General features: G+C 48.2%; 2 protein-coding genes across 6 annotated transcripts; one reads left to right on the forward strand and one right to left on the reverse strand.

The window, feature by feature from the left end:
- Positions 1-1,866: 1,866 nt before the first annotated feature.
- CEP41 (centrosomal protein 41) lies at positions 1,867-14,062 on the reverse strand. Of its 2 annotated transcripts, XM_074869638.1 has the most exons (11): positions 13,983-14,062; positions 13,338-13,401; positions 11,561-11,608; positions 7,377-7,438; positions 6,234-6,303; positions 5,630-5,771; positions 4,514-4,665; positions 4,114-4,181; positions 3,425-3,539; positions 3,051-3,266; positions 1,867-2,575 (listed from the first exon to the last, which is right to left on the reverse strand). In XM_074869638.1, the coding sequence occupies exons 1-11, from the start codon at positions 14,013-14,015 to the stop codon at positions 2,436-2,438; spliced, it is 1,110 nt and encodes a 369-aa protein (XP_074725739.1). In that variant the 5' UTR covers positions 14,016-14,062; the 3' UTR covers positions 1,867-2,435. The 2 variants fall into 2 exon arrangements, with proteins under 2 accessions (XP_074725739.1, XP_074725741.1); XM_074869640.1 differs by lacking the exons at positions 3,425-3,539; positions 4,114-4,181.
- Positions 14,063-14,267: 205 nt separating this feature from the next.
- Positions 14,268-23,159, forward strand: MEST (mesoderm specific transcript). 4 transcript variants are annotated; one of them, XM_074869646.1, is made up of 12 exons: positions 14,268-14,325; positions 15,190-15,344; positions 15,968-16,047; positions 16,495-16,572; positions 16,994-17,130; positions 17,479-17,537; positions 17,796-17,836; positions 18,222-18,292; positions 18,849-18,950; positions 21,210-21,286; positions 21,807-21,870; positions 22,340-23,159. In XM_074869646.1, exons 2-12 carry the CDS (start codon positions 15,191-15,193, stop codon positions 22,455-22,457), a joined length of 981 nt encoding a protein of 326 aa, XP_074725747.1. In that variant the 5' UTR covers positions 14,268-14,325; position 15,190; the 3' UTR covers positions 22,458-23,159. The 4 variants fall into 4 exon arrangements, with proteins under 4 accessions (XP_074725747.1, XP_074725745.1, XP_074725746.1 ...); XM_074869644.1 differs by having other exon boundaries at positions 18,290-18,381; XM_074869645.1 differs by lacking the exons at positions 21,210-21,286; positions 21,807-21,870; positions 22,340-23,159 and having other exon boundaries at positions 18,849-20,167.
- Positions 23,160-23,771: the final 612 nt, after the last annotated feature.

Consider the following 23,771-nt stretch of genomic DNA (forward strand, 5'->3'; position numbering starts at 1 on the left):
CTGCCCAAGGCTGTGAGTGAAGAAGAGTGCAGACAAGAACCAGGTTTCTACAGCTCCTGCTTTAGGCTCAGACCATTTAAATAAACACTTTTTTCTTAAGAAGTGATGCTGCCGTTCCACAGAAAGCCAACTGGTCTGAGCTAGGAGGACAAGCTACTTCATTCAAAACAAATACACCTACAACTAAACCAACAAGAAGTCTTCCAGTAATGTGATCGAGTAGGAAGGTGAGAAAGCAGAGCAGTAAGACTGTGAGATGCATCCAGCTTCCTAGGGATGGGCTGAAATAAGGCACAACCAGACCCGTTATCTTCAGCTCTGACCAGCCTGACTCGCAGTGTGTATAAATTAGAGTTGGTTTGTACAACTTAAAGCATCCAAGGACCTCCTTGGGAAGCTGGGAGCTTTAAGTTACCTCTCTGCCATCAGATTTTGTTACATATAAAAATATATTTGAACACACAGGGGCATTCAGCTCTTTGAAGTACTTTGGTACATTTTAAATGCTGGCTCTGCCTTATATCCCTTGATTTCTCCCTCATTCTCCCTCTGGGGGATCCTGACACCGCAGCAGAGGTTTGTGCTGATCACCTCGCTATTCTCTGGAGAGGACTGAGGTTACAGCTCTCGTCAGAATGAGTCCCCATATCGGCCCTCCTCTGATTTAAGACTCATGGAGACACAATAAATTTGATAAATGCACTCAGGGATGTTGAGCCTTAAACTGCAAACTGGAAATTACATACAATTTCTCTCACCTTGCCCTTTCACCAGAATTATCCCCTGATGATCTGCACCACAGGTGAATTTTGGGGTCTGTTGAAGATTACTTGTCTACTTCAAAAAGGGGGAAAAAAAACCCAACACCAAAACCCACCAAGCCACGCACAAAACCCACAAGACCAAGAAGCCAAAGCTGAGCAATACCTTAGGTAAAGGCTAGAGAGCAGGACCTCTCCGTAACTACCTACAGTGTCTCTAGTAGGAAACTCTGCTTTGTCACTGGGTAGATTCAGATGATTTCTGGGTCACCCAGCCAATACTGGTGTGCTGGAAGCACGGATTTGCTGAAAGCTGTGATACTTATTGTCTATGAAATCTTCACACCCTGTTCTGTTACCAGATTCATGGTCCCTGCTAGATTTTAGGGACCCTGGTGAGAGGGCAGAAGAAAATTTCCCTTCAGTGACCCTAACCATAAAGAAGCTACTCAAAAAACACTGGCAAGGGCGTAACTGGGAATAAATTTCCAGCCTCTGTCAGGGACTGGAACTGCAGAGCTATTTGCTGCTCCACTGAGGAACACAGTTTGCCTCCAACTATCACAAAAGCATTTTATGAAGCAAAATGGTGTTCTGTCTCCTAACCTCGACTTGCAGCTGCCTGTACGATGGTGAGGGAAGTCAGCTTTGTCAGCAGAAGAGTGACTGGTTCCTCCACGTATGTCAGAGTTTTCTGCAGCTCCAGTGACCAGCAACCTGCTCTGGCAAGTAGGAAAAGGAGCAAACCAGTGGTACACAGTCAAACTAAAGAGACACTCTGCCTGCACACCAAGAAGAAGGGCACAACTGATTTTGCCCTAAGACATGTCAGCTAAAACCCAGCTAAAAACCTGCATCTGGCAGCCTTACTCTCTCATTTAATCTCATTTAGAACCAAAACCACCACACAGTAGTTCTCCGTAGCCACAGCAAGGAACAAAGCAGAAAAAGCACAGTTAGAAGGCAAACCTTTTAGGCAGTAAAGGAAAAAAAAAAGCGAGAAAACAGTTATTGTCTCCTCCAGCTCACCTTTAAAAATACAGAATTGTTTCACACACTGTCCATGAGTAAACACGACTGTCAGGTTACAGTGCTACGCTGGACATTATTTCCAAAACCAACTTTATTACAAATACTTCTGTTCATTAACATAAATTTAAAAAAAAAAAAAAACCTCACGGAATCCTCTCTTCAACATTTTGGCAAATTGCTGAACGTCTGTATCTCTGCTACAAAACACCAGGGTTTTTGTCCACAGATGACTTCTGGCCTGTTTACTTTCACGTATGTTCTCCTGTTCGCACAGTCCGTGGTTCCGGGCGCAGCACGGGGAGAGTGTTTGTTACAGACATGAGTTCATTTGTCTGAACTACAAGCTGGGCAGAACCATTTCTACTGGTCGCAGGCTTTACTACCAGTATCCTCCCTCCTCTACAAAATCAGTGATATCAACTCTGTCCTGACACTGCACCTAAAAGTCAGCCTTGCCAAAGTGACCCCGTTCCTGCTTCTACAAAACGTCAACTGTTCCAGCTGCCCCAGCCTTACCCGAGCTGCCATTTATATATCACTGCTCCTTTTCTCTGCAGATTCCTAAAATGACAAATAGGCTGCACTGCTCGGGGTTCCCAGAACCTGGACGTTCAGGTATTCAGCGGAAGAAAACACGGCTGCTTATTTCCACGGCCTGTTCTGGAAGCTGCTCCTGCTGAGCGAGCGGGCAGTGAGGGATCCCACGTTGCCAGCGGTGCTGGGGCTGCTCCTCACGGTTGTCACCTTGGAATCGCGGCCTGAAGAACCACGGCTGAGACGGCCTGTGGAAAAAAAAAACAACACAAAAACCACCCAAATATCAGAAGCTGTGTAAGTGACTGAGCACAAGGACACACAAATGATCTGTTGGTCTTCGTCGGCTCTCCAGCTCTCACTGTAAATATACAGACCCATGAATAATTCAGTGCGGGGTTCTGGGCAGTCTCTATCTAGCTGTGCAGGCTAAGAATTTGAAAAATTTATTAATCACCAGTAAAAGACATTTAAATATAGAGGGCAGAATGGTATATGCCCACCGTCAGCAGGCCCAGGATTTTGCCCTCATGTAGCTATATAAGATTTAAGTCCTCTGGGACTGGCATAGCACAGGTTTTGATGGATCTTCACAGTCAGTTTAGAAAAAAACTCTCCCTCTCCCAGCAGTGTCATGGAAAGAATATAGAAAAGCAGAGAACTGCTGCAGGGCAGGCTCAAGAGCTAAAGAAAGTGGCTGCAGCATTTGTCCTGGAGTCTTACTGGCAGTGTCTGAAGGAATGCGTTCCTCTTCCAGGTAGTACTTTATCTTTTGTAGATCATCTGCAGAAAATCTCCATTTATTTTCAGCACGTGCAGGTGGCACTTTGGGAGAGGCCTTTTTACGGGCAGATCCAGTGGGAGCTGCCACCTGGCAGGACACGGGGAATGAGCCGGTGATCAGACCTTCTGGGATCTTCTGTGCAAGGACCTTCAGGCCTGTAGACGTATAGATCACAAATTTTACCAGTCACAAATAAAACACTCAACAGAGCTGAATATCCAGCTTTTTTCAATCTCCAGCTCACTCAACCCTTGCTCTCCGCTCTCGACCTACCCACCCGAGATCTCAGGGAGTCCTGCCCATCCCCACTTACCTCCAGATAACATGAACAAATTCTCAAAGCCCCTCTCACACATGGTTGTTGCAGCCTGGCTCGCTAACCTCTCATCATTGTCATACAAAATGATAATTTTTCCATGTGCATTTTTCTGATAGGTAAAAGAGCTAAGGATTAACTTGTGATTGGTTAGTAACAGGCAATAGCAAGAAGCACCTTCGTGTACAACCTCCCCTCTTCCCTGCAGGCCTCACAATCTAACAATCTGGGAAATTATCAGCCTAATCTTAGCTAATAATCCTCTTTCTCTCCTCCAGAGAAAAGCCAATCCTCATCAAGGTGCTGAGAGGAAGTGAAAGGATTTGATCAATGCATCCCTCAAGAAGCCCAGTGCTCCAGCAACAGCAGGGGACGGGTGTCCAAGTAATACGGCTTTGCCTTCAGCAGCCAAAATCCCAAGAAAAGCCAAATTCAGGCAGCTCCCGCTGGAGTCAAGAGGTGTTGACAGCCTTGAGGAACTAGAATCCAGCATCTGATGGTGGCAGTGGAGCCACACCAGGCAGTCACAGCCAGTGCAAAGGACCTCCCCTCCCACCCTCTTGAAATCCCCAGATTTTGGTGGTTAAACGTTGTCCTGGTCACAGCTCTAATTATTTTTGCTCCGATTGTTTTTGGAAGCCCCCACCAACATCCCCCCATTCCAGCACTTTATACATAAAGGATACATATTCCAGAATACTATTTGTATATGGGTTCATGGTTCTAGACAGCGTTGCAATAGGGTAGGAATAAGCTGCAGAGGAGAAAGGGAAAAAAAAAAAAAAAAAAAAAAAAAGAGAGAGAAAATTCATACAGCAGCTAAACACCTACCTGGAATACAACTGACACAGACTTGTTAGAGTGCAACAGACCTGAAAACCCACTGAATAAGGGATTAACATTAGCTTGGTCCCCTCATCTATCTTCCAGGAAAGATGGGTGTACAGGATGAGTGCTGAGAGCATTCTGCACCCAAGTGGTGTCCCAGCATGGGGGAAAAAATGAAGCCAGCCAGAAAACAACACAAAAAGCTGAATATATGATCCCAGTTGACACTGGGCTGCTGTGGGATTCTGGCCTCCTCACCTCCAATAATGTGACACTGGTCGTACGCATCCCGGTCTCGTACATCCAAAAGCAGGAAGGGGCAGTCGGGATAAGGCATGTCTTTAGTCTGAGTGTCCACTTTTTTTGGAGTGTCCTTTTCTATATCCAGTTCACCAACGCCACTTATCACACTACAAGAGGAAAGAGGAGGTTATGGCACAAAAAAAGAAAAGGTCAGAGTGATTTTCCATCAAATGTTTCAATAGCCCATTTATGTTCCAGTCCAGCCAGACACCACATAAAAATAGAGAGACTATTTCAGGCTTTCCAGTACGTCGTAAAAGACTGATTTAATTTTTATCAGTTTAAAAAATAAACAGAGCACAGCTTTGCTACGTGAACATACTGTACTCTTTTGGATCAGTCAAGTCCAGGAGTTTTATTCAATGTCTTAAGTGACTCTGAGGTGAGGGAGAATAATTCTAAGAAGCTGCCAACATCGATATCTCAGCAAGTTAGACACAGTAAATAACTGTCAGTGCTACGCAGAGGATTTCCATTTCATCACTAAATTGGATACAGGACATGAACTGAAACCTCCAGATACTCTCAGTGGTCACTAAACTGAAAGCTTTGATACACGATCGTCAAGCTTGTCAGGCTTGTGTCTCAAGTCTTCTGTTAACATTTGCACAGGTACAGCAAGGGAAGGGCTGAGACAAAGCTTCCTCTTAGTGTCTTCCTCATATCTCTGACCTTGACTGGCGATGTAGTGGGTTTGGAAATTGGACTCTTATTCTCAATCATGGGACAATCCATTAAGATCATCAGTAAAGCACATTAGTTTCCCAGAGCAGTTCATAACATGGATTCTTGAACTCAGGGAGCTGGATTGAATTGCACAGACATATTCCCTCGTCAGCCATTTAGACAATCATCTGGTGGCCACAGTGTTGGGTTACAGCCTCAAACCAAACTCATTCAGACAGGAAAACCTGCCAACCCTCTCTCTCGCTCGCATCCTTGGACCTGCAGAATCAGGCTTGAATGAGAAATACAGTATAAAGTCACTTAGCAGCAATTTAAAATAACTGGCTGGGTAAAAATAATTGTCTTGCTAAGACAGGGAGAAAATTGAGTATTATTATCAGGCACCTCTGCAGAGTGGACCGATAGGATTCCCCAGCTCCTGTGTTGTTTATGAACAGGACTGGACTAGGTGTCCCATCGGGGCTTCCTTTCCCGTTTGTCCCTGCTGTGACTTCAGCATCTGCATCTGGAGCAGCAGAATCACCATCTGGGGAGAGAACAGGGTACAAAGAGTTAAAACGCTGCAGGAAACAAACAAGCAGGTTTTAAGCCCAGTTTCTATTCTTAGAAGAATGTGTGTCTCAAAGACAGCCTTACCTTCATCCTCTTATAAGGATGACTTACTGAGAGCCTCATATTAAAAATAATAAAGAGCCATATTATTTTTAAGGGCTCAAAATCTCATTTTATGAATTCAAGAAAAACATAATTCTTGATATCTACTGACTTACTACAATAAACTCAGCAGCAAGAGGCCTTTCTTATCTGCAAGCCTATCTGTTTTAGGAGTGTTTCTGGTCCCAAAGTGGAATGCCTGCAGGCCACAGGTTATTTTTCCCTCCTGATTAAAAGACTTGCTGAATAGTCAGCTCTGTCTGTCAGGACACAGTTCACCATACGACAGTGATCTACAGCTCCTTCTCTTTGTGCTTACAATAAATACTGTTACCTTCCAGCTTGTGGATCTCCTCATTTGTCACTTCTAAGGTTTCATCAGATAGAGAGGCAACCTGGATGACCTGCAGGAAACAAAAGCAAGCAACCATACCTTGATACGCATGAACCAGTGTCAATGAAAGACAGCAGGGATCAGCTTAAGGAAAAACAATCCTCAACCCAAAACACATTTAACTCAATGCAACTTCTGCTGGACTTCAAGGTCACATACAAGTGCATATATGATGGCAAGTGTGTCCTTTTATTAAGCAGAAATTGTAGCGGAAAAAAAAAAAAAAAGCTCAACCTTAGAATAAACAGATGTGCCATGCTGGCAATATCAAATACCAGAATATTTTCTGACCTTTATGAAGTTCAGTCACTGAAACATTTCAGAGGATACACTACACTGGCTAAAATCACACATGGTTAACTGGTCTGTGAGAGCAGAGCTGGGATATTCACGTACTAAATCAGTTCATCACACCAGTGAGAGTCACAGGACTGGTCTTAACAATCCAGGGGAACTAAAGATCTGAGTCTGCAGAAACCCACTCCAATATCTGCAGGTTTAACCTTCCCTTTCCTTCCCTCCTTTGAAGACAGCTTGTCTTTTTCTAGTTTTCACTAGTTTTCTTGAACCAACATTTAAGCAACACACAGCTATTTATTTACAGATCAATTTTTCCATTTTTAAATATTTTGATTCATTACTTTTAATTTAAAAAAATATCCAGAAAGCCTTGAAGTCACAACTTTCTCATTTTCTGCAGTTAAACCTGCTATTAGGGAGGGCTTCAGTCTGTGACTACTTGACACAAAGCTCGATGAGATCAGATTTGAATGCTACTTTACACAGCCCTTTTCTGTCATAAGAGGCTTGAAGATCCTCTTAAGGCAACAGACAAAAAAATAGGGAGAAAATTTCAAAGACAGGGTCACTACAAACTTCAATTTGCAACTAAAAGCATTTGACTACTCTGAAATCATTGGCCTGAATGGTTTGCTTTAATTAAGGGAAATCTGTGAGGGCAGGAAGAAGCCAGTACAGAAGAATTACAGACTAAGGCTACATCATAGAAAGCTTTAGACAAAGCAAAAGTGCTGTTCATAAAAGATAACAACTTTCAGAGGCCAGAGAGGGAACTATACATACCAGCTGGGCAAAAGTAGTCACTTTCAGCCTTTTAAACAGCTCATCCTTTTTATATCTGTAATCTTCAAAAACAAAACAGAAGAGGACAATGTAAATTTTTAATTAAATTCCCAGCTTTTGCAAATACCAGGTAATGGGCTTAGTCCCAGCTATTCTTCTCCAAGGCAGGATTTCTGGGCACTAAGCTTGTGCTGAAGGATGGGAGCAGCAAACCTGAAGACTTTGTGAAAAGTAATACCAGTTATAGAGAGAGATCTTGTCCAGATACAATTAAAGTGGAGAAGGAAGATTTAGTTGCTTTTAGCCTCAAACGTGCATCACTTTGTGTTTTCTGTTCTTGCTGGGGGAAGGAAGCAGTTTCGTGGATTTATCACCTCGTCTGCTGTTCTTTGAAGCCTGCTACAGTCGCAAAGCCTCTTAAACCAAAAGATTTAATTTACTTGAATTTTTAAATTTGTGTAAGTTACAGCCGAAGCAGAGCACAGGGACACTGTATCTCAGACTATGTCTTTTCAAATACTAAGCTAAACATGTATGTTTAATCTTACCGATTAAAATGCTCCAGGTTTTCTTACCTTATCTGACAATTAAATTCTAATTCCTACAATTTGCTTATATGGCTACTTAAAGGAATGGATAACTGACAGAACAGCAGAACAGCATGGATACCAGCTTGAAGCACACATAATTGCTACGGAGAAACTGGACTAATTAAATCTTAAGCCTGAAGACAAAGCTTAGGTAGCAAGAAAACTGAGAGGTCTGTTGGAACAACTGACAAACAACCAGAGCAGAGATTAACAGTGCTAAGGAAGCGATGACAAGGATGGAAGTCTGATTGCATACAGATACTCGAGATGCATAAACACGAAGAAGAGAGAAGCTTTCCAGTGTGAAACAAAAGGGTGTATGGAGTAAGAGAGAGAAGCTAAGACGAGTATCAGTAGGAACATCTTGATATGAAATAGCCTCCCATGGGAAGTAATGGAAGCCTCATGCTTTGGGAAATTTACAGCTAGAAAGAAGATAGCAGAGGAGGGGGGGAAAAAAAAAAAAAAAAAAAAAAAAGATCAATCCTGTGCTGGCAGGGTAAGGCAAAGATGATCAACAAAATTCCTCCTGTGTCAGGCACTGCAGCTGTAACTGAGTTCTGCCTGCAGCTCCTGAAGCCACGCTCTAATGAATCTAAGCTCTCTCAAAAAATAAAATTGCTTCTCCTTTCTTTTCCTCCTTCTCCCTTACTAGGCTCCACCTCTGAAGTCATAGATTTTGATTCATAAAAAAAGAAAAACCCTTTGCATTTTTCTAACAATTTAGATATTCCAGACTGGTCCCTCTCCAGCTGTTCAGCTAAGAGGGCTAACAACGGAGTGCAGGACCTTTAGCAAATCCAGCCAGTTAAGCAATTCTAAATCCTCTAAAACCATCTGCTGAATGCTCCATTAGCTTAAACAAGGGAAGATGGGGGAGAAGGGGGAAGGGCTCCAATCCACATTCCTGTAACCACCACACAAAAAAAATTACTGCAAAATTAGCTTATGGAAACTCTCAAGCTGACATGTGTTTAGAGGAGCCGTCACGCGAACGCTGGAGGCTGAGATTTCTTCCCAATATAAGCGGTGATCACGCGCTTCCTGACAGACATTCTGTTCGGACAAGATTCTCCCTGTAGACAGTCAATGGACACATTACGGTCGCAGGACAGACACAGAGAAATTGTGAGCTTTCAACTCTGTTTTTATTTATTCCTATCCTTTCCTCTTAAATATACTTCCTGAAGAGGGAGGCCAATTAATTTTCAGCATTCAGAGCAAGCAGAGTTCCCAAATTCTTCAACATCCTACCCTATATCATTTTTATTAGGCTGCAAAGCAAGTGCCTTCTTGCTACTCCACAGCTTGTCTTAGAAAAAAGGAGCCCATCCAAAATACCCCAGTGCACTGCAGTGTGTTCTATGCCTTTCAAACCACGGGTCTGAAGTACAAGACCTGCACATAAACTAGATTTCAGAACATCAGTTAACTTGAAAATGACCTTCACTGTTCTGGCAAACCCACCTGGTTTCAAGCCTCAAGCTCAGATTGCTAAAGCCTCCCTTTACGACTTGGAAATAACAGCAAGAATTATCTTTTATACAGCCCATTTCACCTGTCTGACACAAAACCCTCACGTAGCCCATGTCCAAATGGTTAAAACTCCCCAGCCACGGACAAAAAGAGCCCTTCAGTCATGTGAAGGGCAAGAAATAAACTTAATTTAGAAGGACAAATAAAAGCAACAAAGCTCATGAAGCGCTGAATGTCTATAAACACTGACAAAGCAGAACCATTGTCACAGTGCAGATAAAAAACAAATGCTGGTTTCCACCCACCTCAAGCAAAGATTATTTATCCCAAAACAAGCCTTTATGACCTAGACCTTGCCTTTACCACCCAAAATTATTTCTATCAACAAGAAAAACCACAGCATAACTGTTTTGTTATTACAAAGCCTGACCTGGAGCAGACCAATCTGAATGCTTGTGCAAGCCTCCCAGCAGTTATAAGAAATTTCAGAAGTGTTGCTTCCAACTACAAAAGCAACACAACGTACCTGCTTCTGTCCTGGAAGATCCATTCGGATTTTCTGACATTTTTTGCTTCGGTGAACTGGTCTGAAGCTGTAATTATTCTGTATTCAAGGATGCACTTCTCACAGCTTCAGAAATGAGTGAAGCAACGCCAGAGAAAAGGAAGAGACTTGATGTCTCTCCTCAAGTCAATCCTCCAAAGGACAAATCATCGTGGTTCCGGCTCTCTTATCATTTTTGATTCCACAGCGCGCTCGGGGTATTAAGTCCCACTCTCTCACGTTACACAAGAGACAGAGAGTTGCCTGTGCTGGGTATTTAAAGTTGTGTCCAAACAGTATCATCTATCCATGAGAAATCAAGGGGGAGAAGTTTCTAAACTGCCTGGGAACACAAGGTGTCTATTCAGCCCAAATATAATGAGAAAGTTTCTACCGGACTCCAGAACCACGATTAAACAAAAGGAGTCCTGCCTGAAACAAAACCAGATTCACAGCAGAGATTGAAAACCAACTAGACCCATACAACAAGATTTTCAGCACAGATACAAAGCGATGGCAATCCAGTGTTAAGCACTGAAATCTTAGTCAGTCAACACAGGATTTCGGAAAGCAAGGTCATTTCTCTTTTGATTTTCCCCAAAGACCTGCAGTGTTTAAAAAAAAAAACAACCAACAAACAAACTGGCAACAAAGGACCATTTTGCACAAAGCTGAGCACAAATATATTCACGTGAGAGATTAGTGACCTCCCTTACAGTATGAACACTACCACCTCAGAGGAACACAGTGAGTGGGTCTAAGACTGAACATTTAAAATCCTAATTAGTCATTAACGGGGACGATTTTTCTTTCACATCAATAAATGCAGCTTTTGGGTTTAATAGCTTTCCTGGCTCTCTATGTGAAAATAATCTGGACAGTAGCTGAAAATAAAGTAGTAGAACATTAGCTTTATCAGTAATTTCTTAAAAAAGCCCATTTTCAGTGGGAAAATAGACTGAAATAAATATGAGTTAGGCTTTCATTAGCTTGAACAACCCAAAGTCCTCAAAACATCAGTGTTTAGTTCTGGTGAAGTTAATGAGTTACATAGGAATGAGCTCATCTTTTTCCTACCTTTGAGTATTCTGATAGAAATCTAAGTATGCGACAATTATACAAAGGTAAAGGATCTCAAGTTGTTACCTAAAAGTGAAATAAAATCTCAGAAGCGCAGTCTGAGTCTTCCCAGATGAGTCTAGTCTAGTTTCTTAGTCCAGAAAACCTCTTCCTGTCTGGTTTCCACTCAATAACAAAAATTGCACAAAGAAGGATCTGGAAAGACTCCTAGATCTGCCTGCCTGGTTTCTTAAGTTAAATCTGTAAAGCACTGTGAGAGACAGAGAAATAAGGCGCAGCACAAAGTGGAAGGTGCCCAGCAAAGAACCAACCATCTTTGTATCCTGCTGCTGCGTGTTTCTACAGTTCATCCCTGAAAAAGGCTGTGGGCACCATCGGAGTGGAGATCTCCAAGCAAACGGAGGGCCTGGGATTCAACCCCCTGTTCCTCGATGCTCCTTCAGTTTGGAACTAACTCACCGCAAGTTACATTCTGCTCCTCTCCAGATACTCACTTCTTTTGATCTCTTCCAATTTCTCAGTGTATTTTGTTAAACTGTTTCCTGTAACCAAAAAAAAAAAAAAAATCAGTTCGTTACAATTTTTTAATTAGTGATTTTCTTCAGTGCTATTAAGACCTAGATTTTTTAGGGGAGGAAAATATCAGACTATGATTACAAGAGTTTGTTGTAGATCCTCTTTCACCATGACAATACAAGGCATCCATAAATCAAAAGTACCACGATTTTCCTCTTCGTGCTTTTCTATCGCAAGGAAGGCCGAGCTAAATAGCAAAGTCAGTCAAAGGGCTTGCAGGACTCCGACTGCCAACCGCCTCTGGGAACGGGCAGTGGTCCAGAGGTTAAAGCCTCCATACTGGAGAGAGGAAGTCACTGCAAACGTTCATGACCAGAGGAGCTCAAATCTTCTACATATACCCACAGGCGCTGCTTCAGTTTTTCTACAGAATGCACTCGAGTTTTATTTTACAGGATTTTCAGGGAGGACTACAGAATATCCACACCCTGCTACTCACAGAATCACAGGATGGTTTGGGTTGGAAGGGACCTTAAAGATCATTCAGTTCCAACCTCCCTGCCACGGGCAGGGACACCTTCCACTAGCCCAGGTTGCCCAAAGCCCCGTCCAACCTGGCCTTGAACCCTTCCGGGGAGGAGGCAGCCACAGCTTCTCTGGGCAACCTGTGCCAGGGCCTCACCACCCTCACAATAAAGAATTTCTTCCTTGTATCTCATCTAAATCCACCCTCTTTCAGTTTAAAACCATTCCCCCTCGTCCTATCCCTACCACCCTGATGACAAGTCCCTCCCCCCTTTCCTGTAGCCCCTTTCAGTCCTGGGAGGCCGCTCTAAGGTCTCCCCGGAGCCTTCTCTTCTCCAGCTGAACCCCCCAACTCTCTCAGCCTGTCCTCACAGGGGGGTGCTCCAGCCCCCCGAGCATCTTTGTGGCCTCCTCTGGCCCCGCTCGAGCAGGTCCGTGTCCTTCTGCTGTTGGTGCCCCCAGAGCTGGACCCAGCACTGCAGGGGGGTCTCCCGAGAGCGGAGCAGAGGGGGGGGAGAATCCCCCCCTCGCCCTGCTGCCCACACTGCTCTGGGTGCAGCCCAGCACACGGGTGGCTTTCTGGGCTGCCAGCACACATTGCTGGCTCACGTTGAGCTTCTTGTCAACCAACAAGAATCAGAATGGCGTTATTCCAGAAAAACAGCCTTCCAGTTTACAAGTTCCACACCAAGCCCTCTCTACTCAAAAGCATAAGTTGTTTTGACAATGCTTTGGAGAACAAAGTCATCGCCTTCAGAAAGTCACTCCTTAAAACTCAGTACACTACAGCCCTCTCTCTAAGGGAGCTAAAATCAGGACCTTGGTATTCAAATCCTACCTCCAACATGCTGCTTCAAGCACAACTGGGGCCACACTGTCACTTTGCCAACATTTTTATGTGGATACTATAAGCAGAGATTACTGGATAAAATTGAACCACTTTAACAACAAAAAATCCCCAAAGACACCCCTTAAGTAATTATCTTGAATGAAACCCTTGTCAAGGTATTAGTTTATACAAGAAAAGCCCACATACAGAAACTCCAAGATCAGTAATTCCTGTGGAAACTGTCACAACAGAGACATCACAATCGCAATGCAAGTTCTGACATAGCTCCACAGTATCTGGGGTAAAGTAGCTCAGGACAGAGGCGGTTAAGAGATTCATCATATTTCTGTATACTCCTACATCCACGTTTGGTTTTTTTACCCTACAACGATTTCACTTACCAGTATCAAGGCGGGTTTTTATATGTTGGTATCTGGGATTCTGAGGGATGCGCCTGGTTAAATACTGTTTTAAAAATGAAAATATAAGAGGAAGTCAACATACAGTCATGTATTTGTTTTAAAGGCAAAAAAAACCCCATTAACAGAAAAGGCAATTTGAAGAGCTCTCAGAGACAACAAAAAGAGGAGCGAGACCACAGGCATCCTCTCAGACATCCTCTGCTCTCAGGCAGGACGACAGACCTCTGGATCTCCAACTCTGTATTAAATCCCCTGCCAAACCGCCACTTTAGAGCCTCAAAAGGCAAATTTCTCTCCCCTTCTGTCTCCACCCGCAATTCACCCTGAGCACGCCCAGCTCTAGGGGCCCCAGGAAACCTCCCGCCCGCTCCGAGTAACGCCTCTGGATGCTGCACTGGCCCACCGAGGCCCCCGAGAGCCGCCCTCCCCACCCCCTCAACCCTCCGGTCCCCACAGCAACCCCCAGAGACGCCCCGGCCGCTGGAGCCCCAGAGCCCCATGGGCCACCCAGGGCTGCCCCCGTCAGGAGCGGAGGCCGCCGCCGCCGCTCTCTGGCCCGGCCCCCCGATTCCCGCCGCCCGCCGGCGGGAGGGTGACGGCGAGGGGAAGGGTCCCTCATCCCACCTCCGGGTTCCCGATACTCCTCCTGCTCGACATCTTCCCGCAGCGGAGATTCCTCCCCGCCGCCCCCCTCTTTCCCTCACTCCCGCCCGACCACCCGCCGTCCGCTTCTGGCGTCCCACCCCGCAACTACCCTCGCCCCGATTGGCCGCCCGTCGCGCCGGCGGCCAATCAGGCGCCGCGTAGGGGGCGCGAGCGGCTGACAGCGCTAAAGCGTCGCCGGGCAACCGGGGACGCCGCGGCTGCACGCGCCGTGACGCGCGGGGAGCGGGGCGGGGCGGCGGACGGCGCATGCGCGGGGCGGGGCCAGTGCCGTGCCGGCGCGCGGCCGAGGTACCTGAGGCAGGTGAGGCGCGCGCGGTCCCGCCGCCCGCCCCGCGGCCCCGCCAGGCGCGGAGGCTCCGCCCACCGCCGCCGAGGGGTGGGGCCTGACTCCCTCAGGGCAGGGGGCGCGCGGCAGGGAGGGGGGCGGGGGGCGTGGCCGGCTGAGGGCGAGGCTTGGCCCGTGGAGAGGCGGGGCTGGGGGTGAGGGGGCGGGGCTTGTTTGTGTGGGCGGGTCTTAGCGAGGGTGTGGCCGGTGGGCGGGGCTTTAGGGCCCCCCCATTTCTGTTTCCCTTTGACCACCAGCCCCAGGTTGGGGCCCACGTTCCCCCTCAAACCCCCTATGGGCTCATGTGCACCTCCAGACCCCCAGTGGGGCCCACGTTCCCCCTCAGAACCCCAGTGGGGTCACACACCCCCTTAAAACCCCTGTGGGGACCATGTCCCCCCTCAGACCCCATATGGGACCATGTCCCCTGTCAGAACCCCAGGGGGGCCCATGTCCCCCCTGAGACCTCTTATGGGGTCCACATTCCCCCTCAGAACCCCAGTGGGGTCACACACCCCCTTAAGACTCCTATGGAGCCCATGTCCTCCCTCAGACCCCCAGTGGGGCCCACATACCCCCTCAGACCCCTAACCTTTACTGCAGAGACCACTTTCATGGACCTGCCAGCCTGGGGATGTGCAGGTTATGGGAATGTGGGGGTTTGGGGGACTTGGAGGTGGGTTATGTTGATGTGGAGTTGGGTTATGGGGACATGGGGGTTATGGGGGCAAGGAGGTGGGTTAGGGGCACATGGGGGTTATGGGGACATGGAGGGGGTTAGGGGGACTTGCGGGTTATGGGGCAAATCCTGGTAGACAGGCGCCTCACTCTCTCCCGCAGGATGAAGGAGTTGTGGGTGCAGGTGGGGCTGCTGAGCGTGCCCCTTCTCGCCGTCTACCTGCACATCCCACCCCCCAAGCTCTCCCCAACTCTCCTCTCCTGGAGGTCCTCCGGAGGCTACTTCACCTACAAGGACCAGAACATCTTCTACAGAGGTGATGGGGCTGCACCGAGCCCTGGGGACACCTCATCCATCTCGGTGGGGAGCGGGGCTGGGGGCTCTGCTCCTCTCGGTGGCCCTGGGGATGTCCCCAAGGCCAGGCAGGGAGATGGAAAATCCCTCCCAAAACATAATGGCTTTAAGGGGAGCTGCTGCATGGACCCAGGTGCAGTGTGGCTGTTCATTATCAAAACGTTTTAATTGAGTGAAGTCATGAAGGTTGGTCCTTGTGCACCAGTGTCAATATCTTGGTCTTCATAGGGAAGGATCCTCTGATGGGTCACAGCAAGGAAAAGATACCAAAAAACCTATTTGCTGGAGTGGTTGTCACCCAGTGTAGCAACTTAAGTGTAGCTGCAATTAATTTGTGCTAAGTAAAACCTTAGTTTGCATTAAGTAGCTGGTGCCAGAAGCTGCAGTGGCTCATCTGGCCGGGTTTCCAAAGCCACGCTGGCACTGGGAAGCTTCTGTGTGAGTCAAACCCACGCTTGGTTTTGGGGGAGCAAAGGGAAAGGTAACACCGAGCTGCTGGTTGGGCTCGAACAGCAACACCTGTCTTACAAGGGAGGAAATTGGGGGGGGAAAAGCTGACCCTGAGGTGCCTCGTTCCCTCCTCAGATTCAACCGGTGCTGTTGGCAGCTCCGACATTGTCGTCCTCCTACACGGCTTCCCAACCTCCAGCTACGACTGGTGCAAGGTGAGGGGAGTGAGTGCACGGGGGGGTTGGATGCCAGCAGGAAACCCCGTGGTTTCTCCCTCTTGGGGATGAGCAGATGGACTCGGGGCTCAGCCCGGAGAGGGAAATGCTCCAGAGGAGTTTCTGCTGGGGGCACCACTGTGCTCTGGGATAGCAGCCCTGTTCCTCTCCCCATGCCTTGCACAGGAGCCGAGCTTTTTTCACATTGCCCTTTCCCACACTCCAGCTCAAAGCAGGAGAAAAAGACCCACAAGTATTTCTTGGCTTTTTTGGGGGATGGTCTTGCTGTTTATTGGGAAATTGCAACCTCCTGCTGTTTTCTTGGAGCTGGAAGGTGCTGTCTGGGGGAGCGGCCGGGAGCATGGCCATCCATGGCTGTGCATTGCCACAGACTTTTCCTCTCTCTGCTCCCATTAGCTATTTTTTTTTAATGCATTTCTCTTCCAGATCTGGGAAGGGCTGACCCAGCGGTTTCACCGGGTGATTGCTCTGGATTTTGTAGGATTTGGTTTCAGTGACAAGCCTGTAAGTAGCCTGGGAAGAGGATTTTTGCAGTCACTTTTGGCCCAGAGGTTGTTCTGCCGTGCCAGCATCCCCGGAAAATTGGCGTTTGCAGTCCAGTTTCTTCTCCCATTTACATCTGGAAAAGGAATAAGACATTATAGTAGCAGGGGGGATGAGGAAGGTGCATGGTGGAGATTGGCTCTGTCACCACCTCACCTTTACTTGGGTTTAACGTGACTCCCAAGCACACCTTGACCCCTCTGGGGCATGGGCAGTGCTCCCATAGGCTTGTGGTCATAACTGCTGGCCCAGGACATCCCAACTGCTCTGTCCGGGATTGCAAACTACTGGTCTCCACCCCGTATTTCTCCATTTGGGTGTTTATTCTGGAGTTTGTGGGCTCAGGCTTTCACTGCGGCTCCTCTCCTGCTTTGCTTCACAGAGGCCCCACCGCTACTCCATCTTTGAGCAAGCCAGCATCGTTGAGGGGCTGGTGCATCACCTCGGCCTCCGCCACCAGAGGATTAATCTCCTGTCCCACGATTACGGGGATACGGTCGCACAGGAGCTGCTGCACAGGTCACTGCAACCACTGATGCTCTGGCTGCTCTTTGTTGTGTCCCCATCAAGGCGATTTCCAGCAGATAAGTGAAAGGATGTAGCGCAGAACCCCCTTTTCCCTGTACCTACAGCTGAACGAAGGCTGAGAGGTCTCAGGACACATCCATGGTGGGCAGATCTGAGGCTCCCATCCATCAGATCCCAGCTGCTAGGATGTTTAACTTCCCTCCCGAGCTCCTTTTTATCAAGCCAGGGACAGCAGGGGAGCAGAGATGATCTGATACTGTTAATTTGACCTGCTGGTCGGTCACTTCTTGGAGCCTGTAGGTCTAATTGTGTTTCACATTCTTCTCTTCTGTCGCCCAGGTATGAGCACAATAAAACTGGAAGCATCTTGATCAACAGCCTATGTTTATCCAATGGAGGTGAGGTTTGTCCGGTGTTGTGGGGTGGGTGGGCTGGGAGGGATGGGGATCCACAGGACAGGATGGCCTTCCCGTCTGAGAAAAAGCACCACCCAAACCCCAAGCGAATTGCAATTAAGGTGCTGTAATTAACCAGCAGCATCAGTCCTGGGGCTGCCTGTGCCACCTTTCATGGCACCATGAAGACGGGGAAGAGACTGGGAGATGCAGAGCAAAACACTTGTAGCGCTACAACTCTGTTCTTTGACATCCTTCCAGGGATTTTCCCCGAAACGCACTACCCCCGGTTCATCCAGAAGGTGAGCTGCTACCCCCTCTAGTTGTACTGAATCGCCCCTCGAGCAGAAGGCTGACTCTGTGAGTTTGGGGTTTTACCTGCCTCAGATACCTGCTGCTTTTCCCGCTTCGGTAATGGCACCTGAGCTGCTCACAGGCATCGTTAGAGGTGGTGGGGAGAAGCAGGGGCTGTCAGGGTGCGGCTTATTGCATCCAAATATCCCAATAATCACCCCTTGAAGCGCTGACGTCTCACCGCCAAGAGTTTGTGTACATCTTGAGGGTCAGGGCTGAGCTGGGAAACTGCCGGAATATGGGGAGCCAGGGGAAAAGCCCTCTGAGGAGGCAGGATTTACCCGTCTGTATGATACCGAGTAGTGCTGTTTCTTTTTTTCCCTTCTGCCCAAGATCCTCAAGGATGGGGGTTTGCTGTCCCCCGTCATCACGCGGCTGATGAACTTCTTTTTCTTCTCCAGAGGGTGAGTCTCCGTGCTGCTGGGTGCAGTCCGTACGGGGGATGTGAGCCAAGCGGGGAGGGGACCAACCTAGGAATTAGGGTATTTGACAGGTGAGCGGTTTCCCTGGCACTGTCCCAGGAGAGATTTGCCCCTGGATTTGAACGACCTTGATCTTCTGGGCCATTCCCTCTCCATGTTGGCAAAGCGCTTCAGCCTAATAATAAACCACAACAGCTTTTCACCATATGCTGAAATCTTTCTCTCCCACGAGTATTGGACTCGTGCCGGTTACAGAGGCAATGAAAACCCTAATCACATACGGCACGCGATCAGATACATAGTTTTATCAGATGTTGCAACCCCTTTTTTTTTTTCCAAAAAGCCCTTTAAACTGGCCAAGTCCAACACTGGGTGCCTTCGGGGGATGATTTACAATGCTGCGCTTGCACCCACGTTTCACAGTAGAAACTAGAAGCGCTCAACTGGGTTTTTTTGCCTTTGGCTAGTTTTTGAGTTGTCTGCTAACACGGCTGCTGCCGTGCCGCTCTGAACTCTTTTTTTTTCTTTTTCTTTCCAGGCTTGGGGCTGTCTTTGGGCCCTACACGCAGCCTTCGCAGGCAGAGTACTGGGACATGTGGACAGTGGTGCGGACCAACGACGGCAATCTCGTTGTTGACAGGTATGTCACTGTTAATTGCTGCCTGAGCTTAGTTTTACACCCATGGCATCCCTCTGTTTGCAGGCAGAGCCATGCAGCAGCTCGGAGGTTACCAGAGCTCAGCCAGGTCCCTGGACACTGGCACCCCAGAGCCTCCAGCTGCTTCTGCTGGGTCTGGAATCATCATCACACCCCAAAAAAGAGCTGGGCGGTGATGCAGGAGCAGGGATTCTTGCTGGGATGGTGCAAGGCAGGTAAACGAAGTCAAATCAGGAGGATCTGAGCCTGCACACTGGGAGAAGGACGACGCTGGAGATGTACAATGTGGGGGTTTTTTTCTCCTTTAGAAGTTAGGGGCTTGAATCTGTCGTTTTTATTAACAACTGGAGCTAAATCTGGTTTTCTCCAGTTTGGGATTTTTGGCAGGACCTCAGGCTGGTGGTTGTGAGTTCAGTATCCCCATTCAGTGGGACCTCTGTGTCCCCTTCTCCCCCAGCATACAAACTCCTCTCTCCTCCCACCATCTTCAGACAAATCCCAGTAAGGACCAGACAGCTCAGCCTTACCCAAGGGCACTCATTAATTGCCTTTTGTAACGAGGGATACATGCCCAAGCCCAGCAATGGCTACACTGGCTGACAAACTGCCCCTTTGGCAAGTCACGTCGTGGCAAATTTTTGCTGTGTCACCTTTGTTGGCAGCACAGACCTGATGGGAAGCTCAGTGCCAAAATATCTCCAGCCCTTTAAATGCCATGTGTCAGAGTATCAGTATGTTTATTTAGTGTAGCTTCCCATCCTTGGAAGGCTTTTTATAACCCAACTGACTTGAACCTGAGGTTTAAATTGTGAGCCTCAGCCCCCGAGAGCTGTGCTGAAGCGAGGAGTCACCACGTTGCCAGCTGGGGTGAGGAGACAGGCTGAGGAGCTGTTAGCAGTTCAGATTTTCACTGCAAGACCAGACCAGTGCAATTTCCTCTTCTCCTGCATTCCTCCACGCTGGCTCCTCTTCTGCGGGGCACTGAAACGGTTTCAGAGCCGCCGTGATGCCTGTGAGCATGGGAGCGCCCAGATGGTGCTGCCTCTCAGTGGCTGATTTCTGCCCTGACCATTTGTAGGATCTGATTGCAACCCTCCTTTTAGCCCTGCTGCCCAAGCAAAGCAGCACGAGGTTTGTTAAGGGGTAAATCAACCTTTTGGTGCTCATTTGCTGGCTGACTGCAGCTCACTGTGACTCACTCACCAGGCTGGAGCATGGGCTGAGGCCAACTGGAGGAGTTTTACTAAGGCCAAATGCTGGGTTCTGCCCTTGGGCCACAACAACCCCCAGCAGCGCTACAGGCTTGGGGAGGAGTGGCTGGAGAGCTGCCAGTCAGAGAGGGACCTGGGGGGGGATTGATAATGAGCCAGCGGTGTGCCCAGGTGGCCAAAAAGGCCAGTGGCATCCTGACTTGTATCAGCACGAGTGTGGCCAGCAGGGACAGGGAAGGGATCTCACCCCTGTGCTCGGCACTGGTGAGGCCGCCCCTCGATGAGTGGGTTCAGTTTTGGGCCCCTCACTCCAAAAAGGCCATTGAATGACTCGAACGTGTCCAGAGAAGGGCAACGGAGCTGGTGCAGGGTCTGGAGCACAGGTGTGATGGGGAGCGGCTGAGGGAACTGGGGGGGTTTAGTGTGGAGAAGAGGAGGCTGAGGGGAGACCTCATGGCCCTCTGCAACTCCCTGAAAGGAGGGTGCAGAGAGGGGGGATGAGTCTCTTGAGCCAAGGAACCAGCGGCAGGCCAAGAGGGAATGGCCTCAAGCTGCGCCAGGGCAGGGTCAGACTGGCTCTTCGGAAGGATTTCTTTGCAGAAGGGGTTGTTGGGCGTTGGAATGGGCTGCCCAGGGCAGGGGGGGAGTCCCCATCCCTGGAGGGGTTGAAGAGTCGGGTTGACCCAGCGCTGAGGGATCTGGTGGAGTTGGGAACGGTCAGGGTGAGGTTCATGGTTGGACTGGAGGATCTTCAAGGGCTTTTCCAACCGAGATGATTCTGGGATTCTACGATTCACTGCATCGTCCAGCACAAAGGTTACGACAGTTCACCCCCTTTTTTACAACGCCGTGGCGTTTGACTGGGAGCAGAGGACACAAATTTGCTACCATCTCAGCTGGGAAGGATTCAAACCTTATCCTCCCATCTCCCCAGACTGCAGGTTGTTTCTCCCTTCCTAAATAAAGCCATTTCCAGGCTGTGCAACACCTCGAGGCACCGTCTGCTGTATAACAACAGGTTTCTCTTCAGTATTTTGCAGTACATAAACCAGAGAAAGAAGCACAGAGACCGCTGGGTTGGGGCTTTGATGTCCACCTCTGTCCCATGTGAGTAGGAATCCATTTTCTTCGATTTACTGGTTGGGATGTTGGGAATCACCCGCCTCGCCTGCAGGCACTGGAAGGTGGTGTTGGCTCCTTCCACTAATGATGAAGACGACGTGGCTCAAATCCAGTTTGTGCAGGGGGTAACAAAATTCCCTGCTCTTGTTTATGGCTCAGTTACAGCGGAGAGTTGTGAAATTATTAAAGTAAGAGGAAAAAAAAAAGAGTTTGTTCCACGGAGCCTCCAGTTTCTCCAGCCCAGGCAAGCTGAGGTGCTTTTCAAGCTCAGGAGAAGTTGCAACCACTCAAGGCAAGTTTGATGTTTGCAGGAGGAGGGTTGGAGGCTGAACTTGACCCCCAGGGCAGAGAAGCAAGAGCCCCTTTGGCAGCTGGTTTGCTCAATGCTCTGCTGAAAGCTTCCTGAGCTCCATGCGAGGGGGGAACATGTCTGCAACAGGTCTCCTTGGCTTGGTTTAGGGATGTCCTTGGGTATAAAAGCTCTGTCTGCGCTTCTTTCTTGCAGTGCATCTGATCTACGGGCCCCTGGACCCTGTGAATCCACACCCAGAGTTTCTTCAGCTTTACAAGTAAGACAATACCTGCCACAAAGTGGGAATATGCAACGGGGCTTTCATTTTGAGGGAGATTTTGTCTTGGATTTTTCCAAAAAAACCCCAACAAGGCTGTTTTTAATTCCCCCCCCTAACCTGCACAGCCACGCGATTCAGCCAGAGAAGCAGTTTGGAAATCGCTTCCCCATTTTAGGCACCAAAAGTCACAATTCTCAAGTCAAATCAGTCATGCATTTTAAAACCGCATCAGACTGAAGTAAGATTTATTGATTGAGGGAGTCTTCTCTTCCAAACTAACCTGAAGCAAATCCACCACTTGGAAGAGTGATCAGCTGTAGCCGCTACAGCCTTTTTTGTCCCAAAACCATGCTATGAGCAGAATCCCAACTGTGTGAGAGGGTTCTGTCCTCCTCACTGGTAGCACCTGGGTGGTTGTGGGCCGAGTGGCAGTTCCTGTGCTTAAGCTGCTGCGTTCTTCCGACAGGAAGGTGCTTCCCACGTCCACGGTATCTGTGCTGGATGACCACATTAGCCACTATCCACAGCTGGAGGATCCGACAGGCTTCCTGAATGCGTATCTGAACTTTATCAACTCCTTCTGAGCTGCTGCAGCTCGGTTCTCGCTCTCTGTTTACAAATCAGGCTTTGTGGGCAGGAAGAAACCTTAATTTTATCTCCAGATCCAACACTCTGCACTAACACCCTAATCTCTGGCTGCCAAACTGCTGCATTTTTGCAGTTAAATCCTTTGAGCACCATAAAACAGCCTGCAGGGAGGCACGGACAAAACTGTCGGCCTAAACAGAGTTACAGGATGCTGACAGCTCTTCCAGCCCTGCGCTCTTGCTTCTCGAGCAGCCTGTCTCTATCTTTAGAGCCAGGAGGGCTCAAGGGAAAACAGGGGCACCTGAGGGGAGGCAGAGCACATATATCAGCCCCAGGATTCTTTCTTGCCTTCATGGCCAGGCTACGCTGCACACCACAGGTAAAACAGGACCACTAGCAGCCACGGGTTGATGCACATATTCCCAAGATGGATGCCGGTCTGTTTTTTGAGTTGCTGTGCAGGCAGTTGAAATGATATCCCTCTGCTAAGTGTTGTAATACTTGGCCAGCTTGGCAGGACTGAAGAATTTAAAACTGAGTTTGCCTACACTAAATACAGCAGGAGAGCTGGATCTGTAATCCCTCAAAATACAGGCAATGATGCTCTGCACCCCTAAAGGGGCATTTAAGCAGTCATTAGGTCTTCAGTAATCTCTTTTTAATGGCCAGTTACCCAAAGGCAAGCTCTAAACCTCACTTCCTGCATTTCTCTAATTTTCAGCAAGCAGAGCTGCTCACCGACAGTCCCAGGGGTGTTATTACCTCAGGAACTTCGCTGAAGCTCGGCTGTAGCGAGTTCTACCAGGGCAGGCTCGTCCCTGTTTCACTAGAGCAAGCTGAATATATAACACTGGCACTAGCAAAAGCCAAGCTGTTCTTCTGAGCAATAGCTACGCCAGCCACAGGGATCTGGGACGGGTGTGTAAATTAGCATTAAAATAGTATTCCTGCCTTCCTTCCTCACCCTGATTTGATAATTAAGAAACACCCAGTTCATCAGAGATGCAGAACTTCCCTCACAAGAAGTCACCGCAAGGTCCCTCCTTCCCCTTCTCTTCCCAACTTTTGATACAGGATGTTTCACGTCTTTGAGCCCAGGAAGAAGCTGCCCTGTTGTTTGGGATTATCTGACATAAGGCTCAGAGAATTGAAAATGCCTTGATAGGGGAAGTTTAATCTCTCTCTCTGTACATTGATTTTTCTGTACAGAAGAGAGGAGACAATCATGAAGCTATTGTAAATTTGCAGGTTGGCAGACTCTGCAGGTTTTGTGTGTTTTTTAACTGCTTATGTTTGAAATTTTATAGCAT

The sequence above is a fragment of the Strix uralensis genome, chromosome 5, assembly GCF_047716275.1.
Source record: "Strix uralensis isolate ZFMK-TIS-50842 chromosome 5, bStrUra1, whole genome shotgun sequence".
Taxonomy (NCBI): Eukaryota; Metazoa; Chordata; class Aves; order Strigiformes; family Strigidae; genus Strix; species Strix uralensis.

What these genes read in the sequence shown, in the direction of transcription:
- MEST (XM_074869643.1), top strand. Translation starts at nt 15,191, where the DNA reads ATGAAGGAGTTGTGGGTGCAGGTGGGGCTGCTGAGCGTGCCCCTTCTC. An exon ending in CCAGCTACGACTGGTGCAAG is followed by an intron (nt 16,048 to 16,494) that starts GTGAGGGGAGTG and finishes TTTCTCTTCCAG; the next exon opens with ATCTGGGAAGGGCTGACCCA. An exon ending in TTGGTTTCAGTGACAAGCCT is followed by an intron (nt 16,573 to 16,993) that starts GTAAGTAGCCTG and finishes TTTGCTTCACAG; the next exon opens with AGGCCCCACCGCTACTCCAT.
- CEP41 (XM_074869638.1), bottom strand. Translation starts at nt 14,015, where the DNA reads ATGTCGAGCAGGAGGAGTATCGGGAACCCGGAG. An exon ending in GGAGTATCGGGAACCCGGAG is followed by an intron (nt 13,402 to 13,982) that starts GTGGGATGAGGG and finishes TTTTTAAAACAG; the next exon opens with TATTTAACCAGGCGCATCCC. An exon ending in TATCGGTCCACTCTGCAGAG is followed by an intron (nt 4,666 to 5,629) that starts GTGCCTGATAAT and finishes TTCCTCTTGTAG; the next exon opens with TGTGATAAGTGGCGTTGGTG.